This window comes from Crinia signifera, chromosome 19 (genome assembly GCF_055691185.1).
Source record: "Crinia signifera chromosome 19, ASM5569118v1, whole genome shotgun sequence".
Lineage (NCBI taxonomy): Eukaryota > Metazoa > Chordata > Amphibia > Anura > Myobatrachidae > Crinia > Crinia signifera.
In genome coordinates this window covers 128,115,591-128,141,785 of record NC_139226.1, presented here as the reverse complement: position 1 = coordinate 128,141,785, position 26,195 = coordinate 128,115,591, and the positions used below count along the sequence as shown (strand labels likewise).

Genomic DNA, 26,195 nt, shown 5'->3' with positions numbered 1-26,195 from the left:
ATCTGCTACCTGCGAATACCTATTTCCTGCTGCTGCATTCACCTGATTACTCTTCTGCTGCCAGATATACTGATACTGCTTTACCATCTCTAGTATTACCTGATGTATCTGCTGCACAGCCCAGGATTCTACAGCACAGGATTACCATCACCATTGGTTGCCAAACTTGGAGACCGAACCATTGTGGTGTTTTACTACAGAGGCCCAGGCAGTCGCATCATCCGGATATACGAAGTACAATCTGAAGAACCTTTTGTACTCACCGTTCTGGTAAAAGTCCCCATCTTATTTTTATTGGAATTAAGTCATTTTTTATTGATACTATTTTCCCATATTTTATGGGTAATTATTCTCATATAAGTGTGTTTTTACAATAAATGTGTGTTTTGAACGTATTTCACCATCATATTTTTCATATCTCTTTCATGTTTGAACATTTTGGTGACCTGCCGAAGCTGAAGATACCCATAGAAGGGAAGTATTGTTCATATCCGATATCCCTATTCACCACTGATGTTTATCCCCATCCTGTAAACCCTCTGCTAACAAACCTCTACTCATAACCCCCCCCCCCCTTTTACTAGAAATTGTAGGCTATTTCCTTGAGATATAGCCTCGAGACGAGTATTGCAGCATTGGGTGGTTTGTATACATTAGCACCACATAGGGGATCACTGCTCTCTTTATTTGCTTTTTGGAATAGCGGTCCTATTTACATATTATAATGATAGCTGTGTATAAATGAAAGCATTATTATATTGATACTGATGTATTTTAATAGATATGCTGAAGGTTAAGAACACTGAAAGTAGGGATGGCCGTCATTGCCATTTCCATCAATGGCAATTCTGCAACTGGCCATCGATAGTGCTAAACTATGCAATGGCTGACCATCGATATTTTTACATATCGATGGTCATCCATTGTGTTTGATTGATTGGCCTGTGGGACAATCAAAAAATGCGGGCGGAGCTATGCTCTGTGTCCCGGCCCTTTGAAAAAAAAGAGCAAAAAATTGTTTTGCTGTTCCATCGATGGAGGGAAACCATCTGGTTCTCCCCCATCGATGGCAAAAGTATTCGACATCGGCCATAAACCATTGATGATTTCGAATCAACAATGGTCGACGGCCATCCCTAACTGAAATGCATAGTTGTGGGGCAGGCGTCTAACCATAAAAAAATATTGGGCTGCCAGCAAGGGCATTTACAATTTACAGGGCCTGATATGTTTTTCCTGAGTACAAGAGCATCTTATTTAAAATCAGCTTTTATTGAAAAAAAAATAATTTCTTTACGTGTCTATAGAATATGCTGAAATATTATAATCTAATATAAAACAATCACAGTGCATATCTTATTCATCTCTTACTTGCAGCAATTTCACCATCTTCTTTCTGCAACTGTACATGAAAAGTGACTGCTGATCCTTGGACAACATCAATTATGTCTTCTCCCAAGATCATCATCCTTTTAGCAATATCTTAAATAATAATAATAATAAAAAAAAATGTATAATTACATATACAAATTTCAAATTTTAAAAATATACGTGTACTGAGTCTACTACATACACTTTCAAAAAATACCAGGCAGACAGTAGCTTTAGTAACGCCAACATTTCAGTGGCACTTTCGTCAGTGGCATAATAAAAGATAGGGCACTGAAACTTTGCCGTTACTAAAGCCTCTGTCTGCCTGGTGTTTTTTAAGTCCTCACGAGTGCTGCACCATTTGGTTGGTTGTTGGTTGCCGGCACCCATATTCCACAACAAGTTCATTTTTTTCAAAAGCCAATTAACATACAGTATGTTTTCTGATTGTGGGAGGAAACCCAAGAACAAGGAGATAGCCCATACAAACATGAGCACAAGAACCCCATATGCACCAAACTCAATAACAGGTGTTTTAAAATAGCCCAATGGGTAAGGAGAACAAATTCATGATTTTTTTCTGAAATTGTGAGGAACAAAAAAAAAAAAGAGAGAAAATATATTTCACTGATAAATTTATTAAAGTCACATAAATCATATGCAGGGGAAAGAAGAATTACCGTTGTGTTATTGGTAAGTGGAATTAGCATAAAAACAGATTATTGACTTGCTTTAGTAGACAATAGATTAGAAAGGTTTGTAGTTTAACAGATTCTTATTCAAGAGAGCTTTTTGCTGAAAGTTGTCATATTTAAAAGTTATTGTGTTAGAAAAAAATCAGATTATCATCATCATCATCAAGAAATATATTTTTATTATACACATCTCAGTCTGGCCAGTACAGGACATTTGGGTTACCTCAATCAGCTAAAGTCACAGATGTCAACTAGCCCTAATTTTCCAGTCTGTAACTATAACCCAAAATCTCTATTTTAAGTGCTCATTATCTCCCACATTGATCATTCCAATACTTTAAATACTTGTTTAACCTAATCAGACTCTCACCCCTACAATCTATTTTGAATGCAGCAGCTAGACTGCAAAAGTTCTTCTATTGCTAAACTCTGACAGTCTTACATTGGTGGTTGCTTATATTTGACCAAATCCTGCTATTTATGGAAGGTTGTCAACCAAACTACACCAACATACATCTCCTAATTTGTTTACAAATATCTCCCAAATTCAATCCTCCAGCTCTGCTTAAGATCGGTGCTCCTCTTCCACATTTATTACTTGCTCCTCTTCCACATTTATTACTTGCTCCTCTTCCACATTTATTACTTGCTCCTCTCCCACATTTATTACTTGCTCCTCTTCCACATTTATTACTTGCTCCTCTTCCGCATTTATTACTTTCTCCTCTTCCACATTTATTACTTGCTGCTCTTCCACATTTATTACTTGCTCCTCTTCCACATTTATTACTTGCTCCTCTTCCGCATTTATTATTTTCTCCTCTTCCACATTTATTACTTTCTCCTCTTCTACATTTATTACTTGCTCCTCTTCCACATTTATTACTTGCTCCTCTTCCACATTTATTACTTGCTCCTCTTCCGCATTTATTATTTTCTCCTCTTCCACATTTATTACTTGCTCCTCTCCCACATTTATTACTTTCTCCTCTTCCACATTTATTACTTGCTCCTCTTCCACATTTATACTTGCTCCTCTTCCACATTTATTACTTGCTCCTCTTCCACATTTATTACTTTCTCCTCTTCCACATTTATTACTTGCTGCTCTTCCACATTTATTACTTGCTCCTCTTCCACATTTATTACTTGCTCCTCTTCCACATTTATTACTTGCTCCTCTTCCACATTTATACTTGCTCCTCTTCCACATTTATTACTTGCTCCTCTTCCACATTTATTACTTTCTCCTCTTCCACATTTATTACTTGCTGCTCTTCCACATTTATTACTTGCTCCTCTTCCACATTTATTACTTGCTCCTCTTCCACATTTATTACTTGCTCCTCTTCCACATTTATTACTTGCTCCTCTTCCGCATTTATTATTTTCTCCTCTTCCACATTTATTACTTTCTCCTCTTCTACATTTATTACTTGCTCCTCTTCCACATTTATTACTTGCTCCTCTTCCACATTTATTACTTGCTCCTCTTCCGCATTTATTATTTTCTCCTCTTCCACATTTATTACTTGCTCCTCTCCCACATTTATTACTTTCTCCTCTTCCACATTTATTACTTGCTCCTCTTCCACATTTATACTTGCTCCTCTTCCACATTTATTACTTGCTCCTCTTCCACATTTATTACTTTCTCCTCTTCCACATTTATTACTTGCTGCTCTTCCACATTTATTACTTGCTCCTCTTCCACATTTATTACTTGCTCCTCTTCCACATTTATTACTTGCTCCTCTTCCACATTTATTACTTGCTCCTCTTCCACATTTATTACTTGCTCCTCTTCCACATTTGTGAGCCGCTCCCATTTTTTTAAATGTCCTCTCTCACACAACTACACTTTCTTCTAAACTTTTGCTAACTCTTTCCTTGCAGTTCTTGGTCCCCCTGTCCTCTGAATGGCACTCTTGCACATGGCAACCCTGCACCTCTGAATGGCACTCTTATAGAAAATACATGAAAAACATAAAAAGTACTTGTCAACTCCAGCAACTTTTCGAACTAACCTCAAGGAAGACAGCTGGTTGGCCAATGACAGGCAACTGGTGGGCAGCAACAGGCAGCTGGAGGGCAGGCGGTGGGGCAAGTGGCAGACACACCTTAGTGGATGGTAGGGCATGAAATACTGCCAGTCGACACATGGCGGCACAAAAACAAAAAGAGAAAAATCAATGTCGACCTTTGGGCTGTCGACCTAATGCTTGTGTCGACCTTCCAACCATGTCAACCTAAGCCATGTCGACCTTCAGTGGTCAACCTAATGTGTCGCCCTAATGCCAAGTACCATTCAGCCTGTGCTGCAGTAAGTGATGGTACTGGACTCTGAGATGATACGCACAGGTGAATGTCGACACACACCATATTTGGGTTGGGGGGGGGGGCACCAAAAGACACCGGGCAACGGAGATGAATTTACTCCCCTGCTCCATTGCTACACTTATGGAAGCAAAAAGACCCAAAGTATTTATAAAAATGTATTACAATGAAAGGTACATTAACCACCTCGGTGTTATGCCAACGCCGCCGAGCACCACTCCCCCGGAGGTTCGGAGCCTCTCAGGAGAACTATGGCATTCGTGTGTTCGGGCGCCTGAACACTCGAGCGCACTCCTTGACACTGCTGCCGAGCACACCCCGCCGAGCGTCCCGAACTACTGTTGCTGCTTCTTCTGGCTGCAGCACTACCTACAGGAGGTTGAGTGGTGGATTTTCCTGAGATAGGACAGACCTGCCCTGATAGGTTTGTCCTGCCTCAGGAAAACCCACCACTCAAGGAGTTAAAGCAAATTGTTTTCAAATTTATAATTGAGAAGTTCTCTGTATTCATAAGCAACGAAACAAGACACATTGGGGGGAATTTGCTAAGATGGAAGTTCTATTTCACATGGGATGTTGCTATAGGCAACCAATCAGAATCTACTTCTTGAGTTTTCTGTTTTGTTGTTTACTGTTATGCAATAATTTTATTTTATGTATTTTTGTTATTTTCTTTCGTATACATTAAACATTGTGGTTCTTAGTATGTCATTGTGGTTTTAAAGACTTTATGGGGTTTATTTACTAAAATGGGTGTTCTAATGAAAATGGGATTATATTTATTTAGAAGATAATAGATAGCATCAAATTGGTTGCCCAGAGCAACATCCCATCTTCAACAGAACTCCCATCATAGTATACTATATGTCTAGTTGGCTTGTTTTTTTTATTTTTTTTTATTTAGAAGGGTACATTTATGACCGATAACTATTTGGACTAAAGTAAAGGTGCCCATACGCAGTGCAATGATCGCACCCGTTATGGGCTGGATCGCATCGCAACGTATGCATTTTGCATGCGTTTTGCATGCGATGATATCAGAAGGCAGCACATACTATTTGTACTGTGCAATGAGATGCCCGCGGGAGCGCACATCGCACGGTGCAAACACACTGTGTATGGGCACCTTTACTGTAATTAATTTCAATTGTGAGTGTATGGCAAACGGTCAGCTTGTATGGCAAATTGTCAGCTTTGAAGCCAAATCTTAGCAGTGGCAGAACTGGATATACAATGGTGAATGTGAGATACAATTTTGGGGATGAGTTACATATAGAAATGAGCCTGCTCCACCTTTGCAGTGGCTGGCGATACTTTCGCCAGCCCACGCCAGCGGGCGGCTCCCACCAGGGGTGCGCGCGCACGAGACGCTAGCTTGACGCGGGTCCCCGCCGCCTCCCCTGCCGTCGCGACCGGTCCCCCTCGCAACCCCGACCCCCCCCCACCCCCCGAACTGGGCAGCGTGTCCCTGAAGCGGAGACGGGCAGTAAGACGCTGCTCAGCCGCCGTGATACTGGGACGTGCGTGCGCTTGAGACGCACAAACGTCCCAGTCCCTATCGCCGGCGCTCGCCAGAGAAGGGGATCTGGTGGCGCCGGCAAAGGATGAGCCAGGCTCCATCTGTACGCACACACATGTCCGGCACTGTAGCGTATCTTCAATTTATTTTAATAGTTTTCTAGTAGCCATTATTGGGGCACACATGTATGCATACAGTCTCTGGGTATTCATTTCATTATGAGACTTTCTGCCGAATAAAATGAAGTTTGGCGGGATGTGACGTAACGAAAGTCATACTGTAGCTCCACAATTAAAACTGAAATTCCCTAATCTACCTCTTATCCAACCCAAGGACCTTTATATTGATCTTCAGTCATTAATGTTACTGGAAAATGAGTGAAATTGTTGGCATGTGATAGAGTGCATTAGACTTCACATGAATATTGGAATTTAATATTGGATGACCACAAACACCATTATTTTAGTAAGCCCTTTCAATGAAATGAATGGTTTTCAAGTTATGGTTCCCTAATTGTGGCTCGGATACAGGATCACACTACATCAGCAGGAGGGAGAGTATCTTTGGCTTTACAGTAATAGGCTTTCATGTGTTTCACAGAGAGGATGTTAAACATATTGACCTTTCTAGCTGTCATAATCAGAAGTATGCAGAATGTCATGTCCGGCGTACAGCTTCCCAGATATAGAGATAACTGGCATTCTTAGCCATACTCCATGTGTTCTTCCAGTCAGTCAAAAAATGGCTCCCACATTCAGATTCCAAAGACAGTCTACTTTGGCATTTGACAGTGTGCACATGGGATGTAATAATTACAGTCCCCGGAGGATGTCTAGCACCGGGAAATATTCCACATCTGGTGATGTACATCAGTCACATTTAGAAGAGATATAATTAAGGAGCTGCATGCAGTTTAACTGAAACGTACTGTGGAAATACAGCTCTGGAGCAGTGACGTGATTTACAGGCCTCAGTCAGGGGAAAAAAAGTGATGTCAGGTGTAAGGAATGATTTATATTCTTCCCTAGTGCCATCTGTTTATAATAGTCAGTAACTGCTACAGTTTGTTGTTTTAGTTAGGGTCATTTTATAAGTGTAATGGAGCTTTATGGTCTGGATACACCCCATTTTAAACATATGCACACAAAGATTTCCTGACTATATCTGCACCGTAACACATAACTTTCGGGTTAATCGCTGTCCTATATATTCTGGACCGGATCAATTCTGCGGCACTTAAAGTGGATTTGGCAGTTACCCATAGCAGAGATCTCAATTTTGTGGGACTGGAGTGAAACATTATTCAGGACGATGCAACCATTACCATGGTGTAATAACTAGTGGCATCGATGAGGCAAAGGTGAAGTCACAAAATCCCGTCAGTGTAAGTTTGTGAACCCTTCAGAATGTTCTATATTGCTGTTAAAATTTGACCTAAAACTACCTCAGGTTTTCACAAGTTCTAAAAGTAGATACGGAGAAACCGAATCAAACAAATGAGACAAATAAAAAAAATTAGACATGCTATTTTTTTTTTTATTGAGGAAAATAATCCAATTATCCATATTTGTGAGTGGCAAAATAATGTGAACCGTTGCTTTCAGTATCTGGTATGACCCTCTTGTGCTGCAATAACAGCATATAAAGTTTACAGTAATTGTTGATTAGGGGTGTGGTATAGGGGTCCAACAGTCAGGATCCCGACTGGCCAGACTCAGACAGCATGGTGAGTGCAACAAAGCCCCTTGCGGGCTCGCCAACCTCGACACCTATTCTATTCTCCCTCTATGGGGGTCGTGGACCCCCACGAGGGAAAATAGCAGGTGGCCGTCGGAAACCCGGCTGTCGGTGTTTTTACAGTCGGGATACCGACTGTCAGGACCTCTTCCGGCACCCATTGATTAGTCCTGAATATTAAGGTGACCAACTGTCCTCCTTCAGTCCTTCCTTTGTAAGTTCTGTCCTCCCTTGAAAAGTGTCCTCCTTCGTGTCCTCATTTATTGCCCTTAGTAATATTGCTGCGGTGTCGCCTTCCGTAATCAGATCTCTCTGATCGTGCAGTGCTGTTCCGTACTTGGGCTCAAACAGTCGTTTCTGCACTTGCCAGAAGCACTGTACATGGCCATAATACTAGTATATAAATAAAACAAATGAGAAATGGACACTTTGCCTATAGACTGCAGCTGGCGGATGTATTACCGGGGACACCAGACCCTATACACAACTTAAAAAGAAAGATCACATACAATAGCGCTGTCTATGTAATACCAAATAAATGAATTAAATATTGGGACCATGAAGTCCCATTATCATAGTAGATGTGTCCCTCTGAAGGCTTCCTTTTTATGTCTTGTTGGTCTTCTTAGTAGCCACACTGACCTTAAAATCTCGCCCTATGTTCCTATAGCGTTTTCTTTATGGGGTGATCTCTTCTCCCTGTGACCCCTATGGCCTCCACACACTTCACCAAAAAGACTAGACTATCGATGTAGTGCCTTATACTGACCTCAAAATAGGACCCTATATTCCCATAAAGATATATTTATGTAGCTGCACTGTATGTGTAGGATGGCAATATTTTTCCACATTCGCCAATACCATCAAGGCTCCTTGTCAGTATTGGTGAATGTAGAAAAATATTGCCATCCAACAGGTCACCCCATAAAGAAAACGCTATAGGAACACAGGGCAAGATTAAAAGGTTAGTGGGGCATGACATAAGAGGAAGCCTTCAGAGGGACACATACTATTATGTTATGGCCGAGTGCATTGCTTCTACGCATGTGCTAAAGCCGCTGTTTGAAACAGTAGCTTCTGCACATGGGCAGAAGCACTGTATGTGGCCATAGTATAATGCAAGAAAGGTTTGCGTTTGCTTAGAGATTACTTTGGGTTCCTTTGTGACCTTGCAATCTATTATACCCCTTTTACACCAAAAACCCTGGTCGGACCCTGGTCTTTGAATGCTGGAGTATCCAGGGTCTGACCCTGCTTTATACCCCATTTACACAGCACTTTGACCTGGGTCGGACCTGGGTCTGCACCATTTACACTGAACCTGGGTTAGCCCTGCCTTAAATAATATATATATATATATATATATATATATATATATAAATATAATCAGTACATCCCTGTTTGCAAGACAGAGAAGACCAGCACCAGTCCAATAGGATAACCCCTCTTGACAAAGGTGCGGGGAGCACCGAAACGGCCGTCGAGGACGACGTGCGATAAGTATCGCCTGTTGGGTGTTTTATAACATGCTCATTATGCTGAATTGTTGAACCATAAGCATGGAAATGTCCTGAGTGGACAATAAACTGCATATTTGATATAATTGGACTGGTGCTGGTCTTCTCTGTCTTGCAAACAGGGATGTACTGATTATGTGATTTGGACCTGGCACAGTCATCTGTAATCACTGGGGAGTGTTGTGCGTTCAGTTCTATACTATATATATAAATAAATATATATATATATATATATATATATATATATATATAAATATATATATATATATATATATATTATATAAATATATATATATTATATTTATATAAATATAATATATATAGGTACTCTTTACTTAGAAGGGCGCCCACGATTTTGATCGTGGGCATCGTTAGTAAAAAATCTCGGGCATCTCGGGCATTGAATGCACTAAAAAAATCGGGTGCGATCAACCGACGAGATGCCCGAGATTTCCCATAGGGAACAATGTTAAATGCCTCAATTGACCCGATTTTTCCATAGGAAACAATGTTAAATGGGCCACAGAGGCCAAATAGGCACCCTGAAGTGTATAATGGCCACCCGAATTGTTAACGCCACCCCACGATCAACGTCAACCCAATGCGTGGCGAGCGCAGCGAGCCCGCGAGGGGCGGCGGTACGCGTCCTACGACCTTTTCATACCCCCACTATCCACGTTGGCGTGGAGTTGAGAATAGAAAGTGTGGCGAGCGCAGCGAGCCACCGAGCCCGAAGAGTGGCGAGCGCAGCGAGCTCCGCGAGGGTACGCGGACAGCTGTGAAGCCCGCGAGGGGACGCGGATACCTGTGAAGGTATCCGCGTCCCCTCGCCACGCTTCGGGCTCGGGGGCTCGCTGCGCTCGCCACACTTTCTATTCTCAACTCCACGCCGACGTGGATAGTGGGGGTATGAAAAGGTCGTAGGACGCGTACCGCCGCCCCTCGCGGGCTCGCTGCGCTCGCCACGCTTCGGGTTGACGTTGATCGTGGGGTGGCGTTAACAATTCGGGTGGCCATTATTCACTTCAGGGTGCCTATTTGGCCTCTGTGGCCCATTTAACATTGTTTCCTATGGAAAAATTGGGTCAATTGAGGCATTGAACAGGAAAATCGGGTCAATTGAGACATTTAACATTGTTCCCTATGGGAAATCTCGGGCATCTCGTCTGTCGCATCGCACCTGATTTTTTAGTGCATTCAATGCCCGAGATGGGCGCCCTTCTAAGTAAAGAGTACCTATATATATTATATATAATAAATATATGTATGTATATATATATATAATATTTATATATAGATTTATAGAAATATATAATATATATATTTATAAATAATATATATATATATATATATATATATAATATTTAAGGCAGGGCTGACCCAGGTTCAGTGTTTTTTAGGGGGTAGATGGGGAGTGCTGTCCCTGGGTGCTGGGAGGAGGGGGGTCCCTGCGGCTGCTGAGGGGAGGGGGGTACCTGTCAGCCTGAGATCGGTGCTCACTCAGCGGAGGAGATGATATGCACCGCTGCTGTACCACTCCCCGCAGCCGCGAAGTTCCTGCGGCGAATGTACAGTCAGTGTCGGGGGTCCCTCTGGCGCATGGGAACTAGTACTAGTTCCTATGCGCTGGAGGGACCGCCGACACTGACTGTCCATTCACCGCAGGGACCGGCTGCCGGGGGATGGTACAGCAGCGGCGCACATCATCCCCTCCGCTGAGCTCCGACTGCAGGCTGACAGGACAGGTACCCCCCCTCCCCTCAGCAGCCGCAGGGACCCCCCCTCCTCCCGCAGCAGCTGGGCACATCTTCCCCAGCGCTGCACGCTGTGGACCCGCTGCGTGTGCCTGCACCCGCAGCGGGAACATTTACACCGCCATTTACACGGGTCCTATCCGGGTTCTACCCAGGTCAGGACCTGGGTAGAGGACCCATGTAAATGGACACGGATATACCCCAATTACACCGCCGATGATCCGAGTCTGACCCGCAGCTGACCCGGATTTTTCGGCGGTGTAAAAGGGGTATTTGACTCCTTGCTCTTGGTGTGATCTTTGTTGGTCAACCACTTCTGGTAAGGGTAATAATTGTACACAATGTCAAATTGTTGATTGGGGGAGTCCAAACTCTTTGAGCTGCTTTTGCAACCTTTTCAGGCCTGACAAGAATCAGCAGCTCTTCTTCTGAGGTCTTCAAAAATCTCCTATGCCATAGCATGATAAACTTCCACAAATGTGTTGTAATCATCATACTTCTATAGATACCTGCTCTTTTAAAATCACAGGTTGTGTTAGGACTGGATCTCTGAAACCCACAGCATAGGGTGGTGAGTGGAGAGTTCCAGAGAAGCCTGTGGAGCTGTGATCATGTAAAGTAATCCACAGCAACCCCTACTCTACAGACTAACTCTGTTATCCCTCCACAGCTGTCGGTTGGTGCCTGCAAAGCTAGGCTTCACCTATAATAGCCACATTTGAATGGGCGAATTAGGTCTGCCTAAACGCCGATGCTACCAGGTCTTACAAGACAACAAGGCACCAACCAAGACTGAAGAGTGAATAAGAGGCCAAACTGACAAAAACTAAGATGCCAGATACCAAAACTAAAGTACAGGTAAAATAATATCAAATTATTAACAACACATTTTGAATAAATGTGACTTTGTCGAATACCCAGAAACAACTAATGATGAACGGTAAAACCGCGACCTGCGACACCGTCGCAAAACAAAAACCTGATAAGGAAACAGCGGCCTAGTCACAGAACGCGACAAAGGTAAATATACCACAAATGGCAGCAATAACAGAAATGAATGACAAAGTCACAGAACACACTAAAATCAAGGTATTTACAAAGAATGCAGCAATGAATGCAGTGTGCGACTAAGCCGCCGGACTCACGGTACCACGAAAGCTAGAAACAGAGACACTGGAGGATCCAAGGTAATCTGGAAAAAGATCGGGAGAAACTGGAAACCGACCAGGGAATCCACTGGGCCAGAAAACATAGGAGGCTGGAGAACAGGCTACAAGAAGCTATTACAAGCAGGAATGGGCTCACAGGAAGTTCCTTAAATGTGAGAGTCCACCAACCACTGCAGCAATTGCCTGATTGAGTAAGTAAAGGTAGCTGCTAGCTGCAGCAGCCAAACTCCGTCTCCTGGTAACCTCGCAACGGCCCGACTCCTGACAGGTTGTCCACTCACTTCTGATTGTCATCCCATAGATTGAAAATACATGACTCTAATTTCACCTTCAAAATATCTTCTAAACCTAAAGGTTCACCTACTATTGCCACTCACAGATAAGTGATATTGGATCATTTTCTTCAATAAAAAAATGAGCATGTCTATTTTTTTGTCTCATTTGTTTGCTTTGGTTCTCTTAATGTACTTTTAGGACTTGTATAAAATCTAAGTTAGTTTTAGGCAAAATTTCAGCAGAAATATAGAAAATTCTGAAGTGTTCACAAACTTTCATGCACCACTGTGTTACGGCTTTGTTTTGCAGTTACAGGCTCAGAGTTCGGTTTTAAAATTGTGAATTGTGTTTCTGAATGTTTGCGCCAAAGCGGCATGTGATTGGTTTCTGTGATTCGGTAAGGGTTATCACCAATAACCCACAACAGAAAAACAAAGGAAAAGTTGAATAACAAAAACAAACATGTGCTAATCTAAAAGTGCATCAAAAATCAAAGTGAAGAAATTGAAACGACAATACTTTCCTCCTGTATATCCCAAGAGAAGGAAAAGGTCCTTGATCAGGTAAGTTTTCTCAGGATGGGGGATCGAATAGTTCAATGATCGTTCCAAAGTGATTCAAGAGATGTAAAATATAAAAGATAAACAAAAATGTGTAGTACAGTCTTTATGAATAACAGTATTTATAAGAGGTCTTGTTTGTGGCTTTAATCTGGACATGAAAAGAAAGCGTACCCCACTCACACTAGAAAAGTGATTAAAGTGGGTTGAAAGGTTTCTTTTAAGGTGTGTTCTCCACCGTCACCAAAAAGTATCTTTCAGAAGTGCGTACCCTCACTCACATGAGCAATAAGATGGTAAAACACATATGGGTTTCTTTTGGGTTTTTAAGCAGGCTTGTACCATAAATAGGGAGGCGTACCCCACTCACTATTAAGCGTGCTGTTATACTCCTATAAAGGTATCTTTAGGATATTCTTTATCAAGAAGAAATGTTTGTATGTCCCACATATGAGTGATTGGTGGCATATATAAGTATTGCGTACCCCCACTCACCTCCACAGGGGGAGGTAAAACCTATAAAGGTATCTTGTGTCCTTAGGTATCTTTTGTTTGTTTGTGTCAAACCATTCCATTTGCCAAACACACAAGATTTGACCCAAAAAAACTGTAAAACAAAATTGTGTTGACCATGGTCATGTGAACCTTTTTTGTACATGTGGACCTTAATCTCTATCAACATTTTATACCTGTTGACCCAAATAATGTTGACTATTTGGTGTAGACCTATTGACTGTCGACCAAAATATGATAGACCCTTCCAGCGGTTTCGGCATTGAGTAATGTTAACATCTATCCCTAATCCTAACCCTCCCCACCCGCAGTATCCCTAATGTCGGCATACTGCAAAGTATCTTAATTTCGGGTGTCAACATTATGAATGTGTGGACATTCTCTTCCACGTTCACAGTGTAGTGTTGAAATGATCACTGTTGACATTGTGATTGCCAATACTGTGACTGCATTCTGTTCTAAGCAGTGAAGTACGTAATGTATATGCCCTCCTACTCTCAATACATGATCCTTATCTTGAAGTATGCATCCGCTAATTGTTAAGAATATTGACAGTGCCGTCAATATTTTTACTAAAAGAAATTACGAAGAGACCACATCATTTCGGGGAACTGAAGAAATAAAGGCACATACTGTATAACCATTTAAAAAATCAAAATGCTCATTCCTCTTTATTTTAGTTACAGGGCTTGAAAAACTATACAGAATTTATACATCCTAAGTAGGAAAGTCACAATGTCTGTATCACCTTGATTCCAATACTAACTTCAAAGAGTAAAAGACAAAAGTGAATGTGTTAAGTAAAGTGTTACTGACACTTCCGTATTTACCAAGCTCCTAGGCTTTTATTACTGAATGACGTTAATGGGAGATTTTTCTAGGTGTCTCACAAACAGTATGCACTATTGTAAGCAATGGGGCTTTACATAGACCACTTATGGAATCAAAATTAAGGGGGGGTTAAGTTAATATATCAATGACAATATCATTATGCTGGGGAAAGATCAGTTATTGCATATGGAGTATGCATATGGGGCCTAATTTAAATGAAGTTGGAGCTGCACCCTCTGCTGCCACGTACCAATTATCGGTAACTTATGCATGTGTATGCCACGTTCTGTATGTGTGTAAATGGGTACTGTGACTGTGTGGTAAGCGGGAGGCAGAGTGGAAGGCCCACTTTTATAAAAATGGAGACATGTTGGTACAGGTTGAGTAGCCGGTATCCGGGCATCCCTTATCCGAATTATTCCAAAAACTGTGTTTTTTTTTGAATAATTCAATTTTTTTTTAATTCCTAACCCTGTTTTTATACTTAACAAGTCCCCCGGCATCCACTGCAGGCCTCCAGCATCCTCTCGGTCATCTCCAGCGGTCCCAGGAGTGCATTGCCCGAGTGTGTGCGCGCGCCGGTGATGTCACCAACGCGCCTGGGAACTCGCGCAATGCACTCCTGGGACCGCTGGATATGCCGGAGATGGTGCTGGAGGCCTGCCATGGACGCTGGGGGACAAAGTGGATGCCGAGGGACCATCGGGGCGCCACCAGGGGACAGGAAAGTATGTTTAAAAAAAAATATTCCAAAATCTGGAAAAATCCCTTATCCAGAATGCTCGTGGTCCCGAGCATTTCGGATAAGGGATACTCAACCTGTATATATTGTGCAGTAATTTTGGGGGAAATTTACCAATATGAAAAACCTAGTTTTTCGTATTGGTATTTCCCCTACGGCTGCATACGACTGTTTCAGTCGTATGCAAAGTCGTGTTCCGGAGGGGAAATTACAAAGCAGTCATATATGACTGCTTTGTAACCCTCGTATTAGCGGCACATATATACGGCTGCTAATACAAATTATTTGTAGCAGTCTGCACGGATCAGTCAGATCCCAGCAGGCTGCAAGGTGTAAAAAAAAAAATGAAAAAAAAAACGGCGTGGGGTCCCCCCCACAGCTGAAACCAGCACCAGGCTGAAGGAGCCGGGGCCGGTAATTAAAAATCAGGGAACCCGACAAATAGGGGTTCCCTGATTTTTAACAACCAGCCCCAGGCTCCTGCTCTGGGTCTGGTTCCCAAAATACGGGGGACAAAATGACTAGGGGTCCCCCGTATTTTAAGAACCATCCCCAGGCAAAACCAGCCAGCAGGGTAATGCCACAGCCGGGGGGAGACTTTTTATACAAGTCCCCCTGACCAAAGAAATTCATCCCTACCGACCAGTCAGCCTGGCCAGGGGCCCTGGGGGAGTGGGGACCCCCCCAATGAAGGGGTCCCCCCCCCTCCAGGACTTACCTGACCAGGCTGAAGCCTGGTACTGTCCCCGATACCCCTGGGCGGTGGGCATCGGGCTGATTATGGTGTAAAAAAAAAGGATAAAACTATTGTTTTTTACTGTGGCACTACAAGTGCCAGCAAGCTGGGACTTGGAGAACCACAAGTCCCAGCCTGCTGGGCATTAAAGGGCCCCCTGGCACTTGTAGTTCCACAGTTAAAAAAATAGTACACAAAACACACTGACACACATTTTAAATAAAAGTTTAATACACACATCACAAACACACTGATACTTACCTATCTTGATCCCGTCGGTAGGTCGCTGGCTCCGGTGTCGGCGGCTCCGGTGTCGGCGGCTGGTGTCGGCGGCTCCAGTGTCGGCGGCTCCGGCGTCCTGTCTGAAGAAAATCCATGTTGGACCTGTGGAAGTAAATCCTACTCACCAGGTCCTCCATGGATGGTCTTCTGTCTTCTCTCTTCTTTTCCAGGACTTATTTCTTTTATCTTCGGTCTTCTGTCTTCTTTCTTTACGCTGCCAGCAGCCGGGACTTTCAGAGCTGGAGAGATGTTGCCTCCTCGACGTCTGGACTAAGAATGAATTCTAGCCAATCAGGAGCCGACTTTACTGGCTCCTGATTGGCCACTAGGCGGCTCCTGATTGGCTAGAATTCATTCTTAGTCCAGACGTCGAGGAGGCAACATCTCTCCAGCTCTGAAAGTCCCGTGAGCTGCCGGCAGCGTAAAGAAAGAAGACAGAAGACAGAAGATAAAATAAATAAGTCCTGGAAAAGAAGAGAGAAGACAGAAGACCATTCATGGAGGACCTAATGAGTAGGATTTACTTCCACAGGTCCAACATGGATTTTCTTCAGACAGGACGCCGGAGCCGCCGACCCGGAGCCGCCGACACCGGAGCCAGCGACCTACCGACGGGATCAAGATAGGTAAGTATCAGTGTGTTTGTGATGTGTGTATTAAACTTTTATTTAAAATGTGTGTCAGTGTGTTTTGTGTACTATTTTTTTAACTGTGGAACTACAAGTGCCAGCAGGCCCTTTAATGCCTAGCAGGCTGGGACTTGTGGTTCTCCAAGTCCCAGCTTGCTGGGGAGGCTTGCTGGCCCTTGTAGTGCCACAGTAAAAAACAAGTTTTATCCTTTTTTTTTACACCATAATCAGCCCGATGCCCACCGCCCAGGGGCATCGGGGACAGTACCAGGCTTCAGCCTGGTTAGGTAAGTCCTGGAGGGGGGGACCCCTTCATTGGGGGGGTCCCCACTCCCCCAGGACCCCTGGCCAGGCTGACTGGTCGGTAGGGATGAATGCTTTGGCCGGGGGGACTTGTATAAAAAGTCTCCCCCCGGCTGTGGTATTACCCTGCTGGCTGGTTTTGCCTGGGGCTGGTTCTTAAAATACGGGGGACCCCTAGTCATTTTGTCCCCCGTATTTTGGGAACCAGCCCCAGAGCAGGAGCCTGGGGCTGGTTGTTAAAAATCGGGGAACCCCTATTTGTCGGGTTCCCTGATTTTTAATTGCGGCTCCAGGCTCCGTCAGCCTGGTGCTGGTTTCGGCTGTGGGGGGGACCCCACGCCGTTTTTTTATTTATTTTTTAATTTTTATTTATTTTTACACCGCAGCCTGCACGGATCTGACTGATCCGTGCAGGCTTAAAGCAAATACGACAGGAAAGTGGTGTTCTATTTTTCTGTCATATTTGCGTGGGTGTTTCACACCACTTAGCAGCCGTATTATCAGTACGGCTGCTTAGTACATCAGGAACCACCATTCTTTTGAATGGTGATTTCTGTCGTATCCTATCGATGGTGTAGACATTCGTATTTGTAAATACAAATACGAATGTTCCATCTTTAGGACTACGAATTGTTGTATTTTTGGGATTGTAAATCCCGAAAATACAAATTCGTAAAAAAAAGGTGTATTTCTCCCTACGAATACACCTTTTTTCTACGAATCCATTTTGGTAAATGTCCCCCTTATTGTTACTATACAGTACTCCTGTACACAGAAAATTTGCAGTACAGTATGTGCACAACATATATACCGTATAATGGGCTCTTCTAAATATTTACTATATGGAGAAAAGTCTGATTTAAGCCTTTCCCATGGAAAAAGAATTTACTAATTTAAAGATGTCACCAATTATTCTTCAGACACTTTGCACTTTATATAAATGATCCATTACATCATTCGGCTGCACCATTATATAATGCAGGTAGTGAGATACGTCATGTCATTATGTCATTCACTTACAACATTGTCACCTAGCTACAACACTGTTGTCATTTTGTTCTCTTGCCAGTTTGGAGATCATATATTTCACTAGAATGTTTTTATGACTCCCTTAAGGTTGACCAATCATTTTCACATGAAACCAAACTGATGTCTGTAAAATATCAAATAAGGATTTGCCTCATCGACGGTTAACAACAGAAAACAGTTTTACCCTTACCTTATTCCCCTCCCTAAGCGGCCTGTTTATCAGAACAAATATTCCATTACCGCTTATAGCAGAGATAAAAAAAAAAAATTCTATTGCATCAATTTAACAAATTATAACTGCCGGGATAGGTGAGCACTGCTCAGCCAATAGGCAATACTGACCCCAGCCAGGGCCGCCGAGAGGTATGTAGGGCCCCGGTAAAATTTGGGGAGCGTGTGCAGTACGTGTGTACTGCTGCCTGGGAGGAATGGAGGGGGTCAGACCAGGGCCCCCGCCATGCCCCTCCAGCAAGACTGGGTAATTAGTACCTGCTCCCCTCCCCCCCTCTGGGCGTCCCTGCCAGCAGCAATCATAACCCATCTTTGCAGGGTCACGCCTGCACTGGACTTACAGCTTTTACAACATTTAAAATAAAAAAAACAAAGAAACTTTATGGGCTGGATGTAATGACGGCTGAGTTGGCCGGAAGTGTGGGTTCCCGTCCAGGAAACCGCACCTCCAGCCAACTCGGGCGTCATTACATATGGCCCTAAGATTATATAGACAGTAAGGAAAATAAACAAATATTTACGTAAATTTTATTCTTTACCACCAATCCTCAGGTGGCAATAATAAAAAAGAGGTTTTCAGTGGTATACCACTGTGATCTGTGTTGAATAGGATTTCCCATGCAAAATATCGAAAAGTTATCACTGGACAGAGCTGGTTGCATGGATTGTCTTGCCAGCTAGCACTTGTTTATGGGCAGCATGGACGGTGTAATGGCTGAGGTCATGGGTTCAATTTCCGACCATGGCCCTAACTTTGCAGAGTTTGAATATTCTCATTGTGCGTGCGTGGGTTTCCTCCGGGTGCTTCAGTTTCCTCCCACAATCTAAAATATACTGGTACTGTAGGTTAATTGGCTCCCATTAAATTAACCCTAGTGTGAATGTGTGTGTGTACATGTGGTAGGGAATATAGATTGAAAGCTCCACTGGGGCAGACTCGTTAAGATGGTTGTGACGGTTCATTATTAGGCTACCAGAATGCTTGCTGAATCTATTCACTTACTCTTGCTTTTGAAGTATGTTATTAGCATTAAGTGGTAAAGGATTTACCCACTGATGTCAGCTGCCCACCCTTCGCACCCGTGTCACTGGTGAATTCCCATGGGAACACCCATGAAACACTGGGCATTCCCATAGGCTTGACCACTTTGTGGCCCGCCCCATGCCCCCCCCTCCCATCCCCATTGCTATGTGCGAGTGGCCGGCAAATAATCAATTAAATCAAATAAATGCTTATGTGCATCTGCAGTCTCTAAAAATTGCTCCCATGTACGAACACTATCATTAACAGGGACCGAATATAAGACCAACGTTCCATGGATTTGAGTGATTATCTTAGATCTTAGAAATGCCTTGAAAATGATCCTGAGTGGCAAAAGGGAGGTGATATGGAGGTAGCGAAGATGATCTGTAACATGGGAGCATTATGGGTATGATAAAATAGTATAGTTGAACCGGTTGCAAACTCAGATGCATAATCACATTATAGCACGTGTTGATGGAGAATGGGACTGGAGTAACTCTCGATGGTTGTGGCTAAGAACCCACTAAGCAATATTTGATCGTTTAAAGTCTTTGGACATTCAAACATTCAGCTGTGCACCAAGGCAGGGCCCTGTAGCAGCATTTCCATAAAGTCACAGAAGCAGTACCAGAAAAAAGCAAAAGCACAGATGCAGTAGTGCCCAAGTCAGAAGCAGGCCCACAGTGTGCAGTTACTGTACATCAGTTCTACCTTTGGTGCAAGAGATGCATCTAAAAATAGATCTATCTTAAATGCTCCATTGCGTCAGGTTGTGTTGACACAACCTCACTAAACCTAGCTAGGTCTGAATGCCCTATTACAAATCAGTCACGCGTAGGGAGGCCAATCCCAGACCATTTTTTTCAATCCCGGGATTTGGGATTGAAAAACTGTCAATCCCGGGATTCCTGGGATCCCAGGATTGGCCTCCTGATATGCCCAATGACAAATATATTATCTCTCACCATGCGGTGGAGGAGCTGTGTGGTGGAGGAGGCAAGGTGACTCGGCTGGCCAGGGAGGAGGTGGGTAACTCAGTGTCTGGGCAGATGCGGCAGCGTGGGAAACAGTGTGTGGCTGCGCAGCGTGATGTGATCAGTCGCATCACGCTGCGCAGCCACAGAACCTTGTTGCCAGGCAGCGCAGCATGATGTTAAAGGTCACGCTGTGCAACCACACAGTGTTCCCACACCGTCACGCCTGCCCGGACTCAGAGTTACCTGCCTGCTCCCCCGCCCACTCAGTGCTACACGGGAGAAAGGGATCAAATGCGCATGCGCATTTCGATCCCGTAATCCCGGGATTGGAGCCTCCAATCCCAAGATTTAAATCCCGGTCAAAAATGCCCTAAATCCTGGGATCACGCCGATCCCGATCCCGGGATTGGCATCCCTAGTCACGCCGCTTTCACCGCAACTAGTTACAAACAACTCTGAATCGCCAATAGATTTAAGCATTCAATTCTGGAGCATGCACATTATGAAGACATGCAAGATCTTTGCACAAAACTGACTTGCATTCAACGCTGGGTCAGCCGGTCTCTTACCTCCTTACCTCCTACTCAATATACTGACATTAACAGCCATCTCCCGACCGGGAGATGGCTGTGGGGCCCTATTCAATGATGTGTTCCCCGACAGCATTGAACAGGGGATCTCGGCAGAACGAGCCTTACTTCACATTCAGTCTTGCTCGTTTTGCCAAGAACGGGCGGGAACTGACAAGCTCCCGGGTGCAGCTCGCCTCTCCCCGGCTGCAGATCGCGGCCACGCCCCCTTCTCGTCCCGCAGCAGGCGGGACATTGAATCCCACCTGCAAATTCTCAGTCGAGCAGACCGAGAACCGGACAGGGTCACGGCTGTCAGGCCAGCTCGACAGCCATGAACTAACATTGAATAGCCTCCAAAGTACTGTATTAACATTATATAATTAAACTAGAGATGTGCACCGGACACTTTTTCGCGTTTTGGGTTTTGGGTTTTGGGTTCTGATTACCTTCAGGTTTTGGGTTCTAATGGGTTTTGCCAAAACACCCCCTAAAGGTTTTGGGTTTTGGGTTTTGGGTTCTGATTTTTTTGAAAAAAGCATAAAAATGGTTAACATTGCATAATTTAGGTGTTTTTTTGCTCCTATGCTATTATTAACCCCATCAGCTTTCTTCTCCACTCATTTACAGTCTATTCTGAAGACCTCACACCTCACAATATTGTTTTTAGGCCAAAATGTTGCACCGAGGTAGCTGGATGACTATGATAAGCAAGACAAATGGGCGGCACAAACACGTGGCCCATCTAGGAGTGGCACTGCAGTGGCAGATAGAAAAACTAGGCCCCAAAGAGCACATTATTCAAAAGAAAAAAAGAGGTGCAAGATGGAATTGTCCAAGGGCCCTCCCACCCAAACTAGGCCCCAAAGAGCACATCATTCAAAAGACAAAAAAGAGGTGCAAGATGGAATTGTCCTACGGCACTCCCACCCAAACTAGGCCCCAAAGAGCACATTATTCAAAAGACAAAAAAGAGGTGCAAGATGGAAGTGTCCAAGGGCACTCCCACCCAAACTAGGTCCCAAAGAGCACATTATTCAAAAGACAAAAAAGAGGTGCAAGATGGAAGTGTCCAAGGGCACTCCCACCCAAACTAGGCCCCAAAGAGCACATTATTCAAAAGACAAAAAAGAGGTGCAAGATGGAATTGTCCTACGGCACTCCCACCCAAACTAGGCCCCAAAGAGCACATTATTCAAAAGATAAAAAAGAGGTGCAAGATGGAAGTGTCCAAGGGCACTCCCACCCAAACTAGGCCCCAAAGAGCACATTATTCAAAAGACAAAAAAGAGGTGCAAGATGGAATTGTCCTACGGCACTCCCACCCAAACTAGGCCCCAAAGAGCACATTATTCAAAAGACAAAAAAGAGGTGCAAGATGGAATTGTCCTACGGCACTCCCACCCAAACTAGGCCCCAAAGAGCACATTATTCAAAAGACAAAAAAGAGGTGCAAGATGGAAGTGTCCAAGGGCACTCCCACCCAAACTAGGCCCCAAAGAGCACATTATTCAAAAGACAAAAAAGAGGTGCAAGATGGAATTGTCCTACGGCACTCCCACCCAAACTAGGCCCCAAAGAGCACATTATTCAAAAGACAAAAAAGAGGTGCAAGATGGAATTGTCCTTGGGCCCTCCCACCCACCCATCATTTCAGCCACAGGGTCTGCCACACGACTGTGGCTGAAATGATTGGTTCGTTTGGGCCCCCACATCACAAGCTGCCATTTAATATGTCCCTGCACAAACTGGCTCTACAGAGGCAAAAGGTCGTCCTCATCCTCATCCAGCGATTCCTCACCACCATCAGTATCTTGTTCTTCCTCACCCTCACAGAGTATTAATTCGTCCCCGCTGGAATCCACCACCACAGGTTCCTGTGTACTTTGTGGACGCTGGTCTTTCTCGTAGAATTGATAATTCATTTTTATGAACATCATCTTCTCCACATTTTTTGGAAGCAACCTCCTACGCTTATTGCTGACAAGGTTCCCAGCTGCACTAAAAACTCTTTCGGAGTACACACTGGAGGAAGGGCAACTGAGGTAATATAGAGCCAGTTTGTACAGGGGCTTCCAAATTTCCTTTTTTTTCTGCCAGTACTGGTAAGGACTCTCTGACATGCCTACTTGGGTGCTGTCACCCATATAATCCTCCACCATTCTGTCAATGGTGATAGCATCATAGGCAGTGGAAGTAGACATGTCAGAAATTGTTGGAAGGTCCTTCAGCCCAGACCAAATGTCCAAACTTGGTCCTTTATCACCACCAGCGGGGGGTTTAGGAAATCGCAGTTGTTTCCTTGCAGAACCAGTTGCTGGAGAAAATGAAGGAGAAGGTGCTGCTGAGTCACTTTCCACTTCAGAAGATGACAGTTTTCTAACCAGCAGTTCTTTGCACTTCTGCAGGCTTGTGTCCGCCGGAAAGAGTGACACCACGTAGGCTTTAAACCGAGGATCGAGCACGGTGGCCAAAATGTACTCCTCTGATTTCAAAATTTGTACCACCCTCGAATCCTGGCAAAGCGTATGAAGGACTTCATCCACAAGTCCCACATGCTTAGAGGACTCGCTCCGTCTCAGCTCCTCCTTCACTTTCTCCAACTGTTTCTGCAAAAGCCTGATGAGGGGAATGACCTGACTCAAGCTGGCAGTGTCTGAACTGACTTCACGTGTGGCAAGTTCGAAGGGTTGGAGAATCTTGCACAACACTGAAATCATTCTCCACTGTGCTTGAGTCAGGTGCATACCCCCTCCTTTGCCTATGTCATAGGTGGATGTATAGGCTTGAATGGCCCTTTGCTGCTCCTCCATCCTCTGAAGCATATAGAGGGTTGAGTTCCACCGCGTTACGACCTCTTGCTTCAGCTGATGGAGGGGCAGGTTCAACAGTGTTTGCTGCCGCTCCAGTCTTTGGCATGCAGCCGCCGAATGACGAAAGTGGCCACAAATTTTTCGGGCCACCGAAAGAGTCCCCTGCACAGCTCTGTTGTCTCTTAGAAAACTCTGGACCACCAAATTTATCGTGTGAGCAAAACAGGGCACATGCTGGAATTTGCCCTGCTTTAATGCCCGCACGATATTGCAGGCATTGTCTGACACCACAAATCCCCAGGAGAGTCTAAGAGGGGTAAGCCATTGCCCAATGATTACCCTCAGTTTCTGTAAGAGGTTATCGGCGGTGTGCCTCTTACGGAAAGCGGTTACACACAACGTAGCCTGCCTAGGAAGGAGCTGGCATTTCCCAGGTCCTACTACTGGTGCTGCTGCTGTTGTTGCTGCTGGACAAGGTGATTCATCTACCCAGTGGGCTGTCACGGTCATGTAATCCCTAGTCTGCCCTTTTCCACTTGTCCACATGTCCGTTGTTAAGTGGACAGTGGGTATGACCGCATTTTTCAGGGCACTGAGAACACTTTTATGCACTTTACTGTACAGCTTCGGTATCGCCTGTCTAGCGAAGTGGAATCTTGACGGTATTTTGTAACGGGGACACACTAAGTCCATCAATCGTCTAAATCCTACTCCAGCAGTTATGGACACCGGAAGCACATCTAATACAATCAGATCTGCTAAGGCCTCAGTTACCCGCTTTGCCATTGGATGACTGCTGTCATACTTCATCTTCATGGCAAAGGACTGTTGGACAGTCAATTGCTTAGTGAAATAAGTGTTCCGACTTCCCCTACGGGATGATGAATGACTCCCAGCAGCAACAGCAGCAGCGGCAGCAGTAGGAGGCGTAGCAATGCAGGATCCTCCAGAAGAATCCCGGATAGGAGAGGAGTCAGTCAGGCAAGTAACATGGCCTATAGGACTACTCCCAATCCTCATTGAGGAAGAAATTGACGAGGAGGGACTTTGCGGTGTAGTTGGGCACGTGGACACAACAGGACAAAGGGATTTAGTTGTCCCTGGACTGTGTACATTCTTAGCCACAGTTTCTGAACTAAACAGCAACTTATGAACGCTCTTCAAGTGACGTAGAAGGGAGGATGTCCCTAGGTGGGAAACGTCCTTACCCCTGCTTATTTGAGCTTTGCATAAGCTACATATGGCAAAACAATTGTTGGACGGTTTGGGATAAAAATAATTCCAGACCGAAGAGGTGGATTTATTGGTCTTCTGTCCAGGCATGGTGATGCCCTTTGGGATCTCACGGACAACAACTGTCTTGCCCGGTGCCTCATTTAAGCAAACCGCATCAGCATCGTCCTCCTCGTCAATTTCTCCCTCAGCACCAGCTTCATCAATATCCTCCTCCTGGTGTACAACACTGACACCTTCATTATCGACATCTGCAACTGCACTGTCTGTGATCCTTCCAGCACATGCAGAGGGTGTGCTGCGAATGCTGAAAGGAGCATCCTCTTCCCGTACAGTGATGGGAAGGTCAGGCATCGCAACCACCAACACCCTTGGACTCTCCACTGGGATTTGTGATACCATGTCTTCTTTGGAAGGCAGAGTTGTTTGCTGGATTTTTGTTGGTGACACCTTAAATCTCTTAAATTTTAAAGTGGGAGAAGGAGGAGGAGGAGGAGGAGGAGGAGGAGGAGGAGGACTTTGATCATCTTGTGAAGCTGAGCCACTAGTCATGAACATAGGCCATGGCCGTAGCCGTTCCTTGCCACTCCGCGTTGTAAATGGCACACTGGCAACTTTAAGTTTCTCCTCCAATGATTTGCTTTTTCTTTTTAAGGGCCTTTTACTCAACTTTGGCTTTTTGGATTTTACATGCCCTCTACTTTGACACTGGGCATCGGCCTTGGCAGACGACGTCGATGGCATTTCATCGCCTATGTCATGATGACTAGTGGCATCAGCTTCAGAAGCACGACGAAGTGGCTCCTCATCTTTTCCTTTTTTTTTATCCTCCATATTTTGGATATCTAACGGTAGGCAGCGGTGTCAGCAAACTGGATACCGAGATATCAGCTGGTTGTTGTCACTATCCAGTGACAACAGCAGCAAGATACAAAAGTGGATATATATCAGTAACACAACAAGTGGCGTCAGCAAACCAGAGTTATTTACTGCGATATATGTAACGGCAGCGGTGGCAGCAAACTGGATACCCAGATATCAGCTGGTTGTTGTCACTAGCCAGTGACAACAGCAGCAAGATACAAAAGTGGATACACTGGTAGGTAACACAACAAGTGGCGTCAGCAAACCAGAGTTATTTACTGCGATATATGTAACGGCAGCGGTGGCAGCAAACTGGATACCCAGATATCAGCTGGTTGTTGTCACTAGCCAGTGACAACAGCAGCAAGATACAATATTTATTTTGTGGATAGTTACACTGGTAGGTAACACAACAAGTGGCGTCAGCAAACCGGAGTTATTTACTGCGATATATGTAACGGCAGCGGTGGCAGCAAACTGGATA

General features: G+C 44.3%; 1 protein-coding gene across 1 annotated transcript in view; it reads right to left on the bottom strand.

Moving 5' to 3' along the window:
* MORN1 (MORN repeat containing 1) overlaps positions 1-26,195 on the bottom strand; it is a 417,830-nt gene that overhangs the window by 280,737 nt on the left and 110,898 nt on the right. The window contains exon 8 of the mRNA XM_083163328.1: positions 1,372-1,482. Coding sequence (XP_083019454.1) covers positions 1,372-1,482 — 111 coding nt within the window. The remainder of the gene's footprint in view (positions 1-1,371; positions 1,483-26,195) is intronic.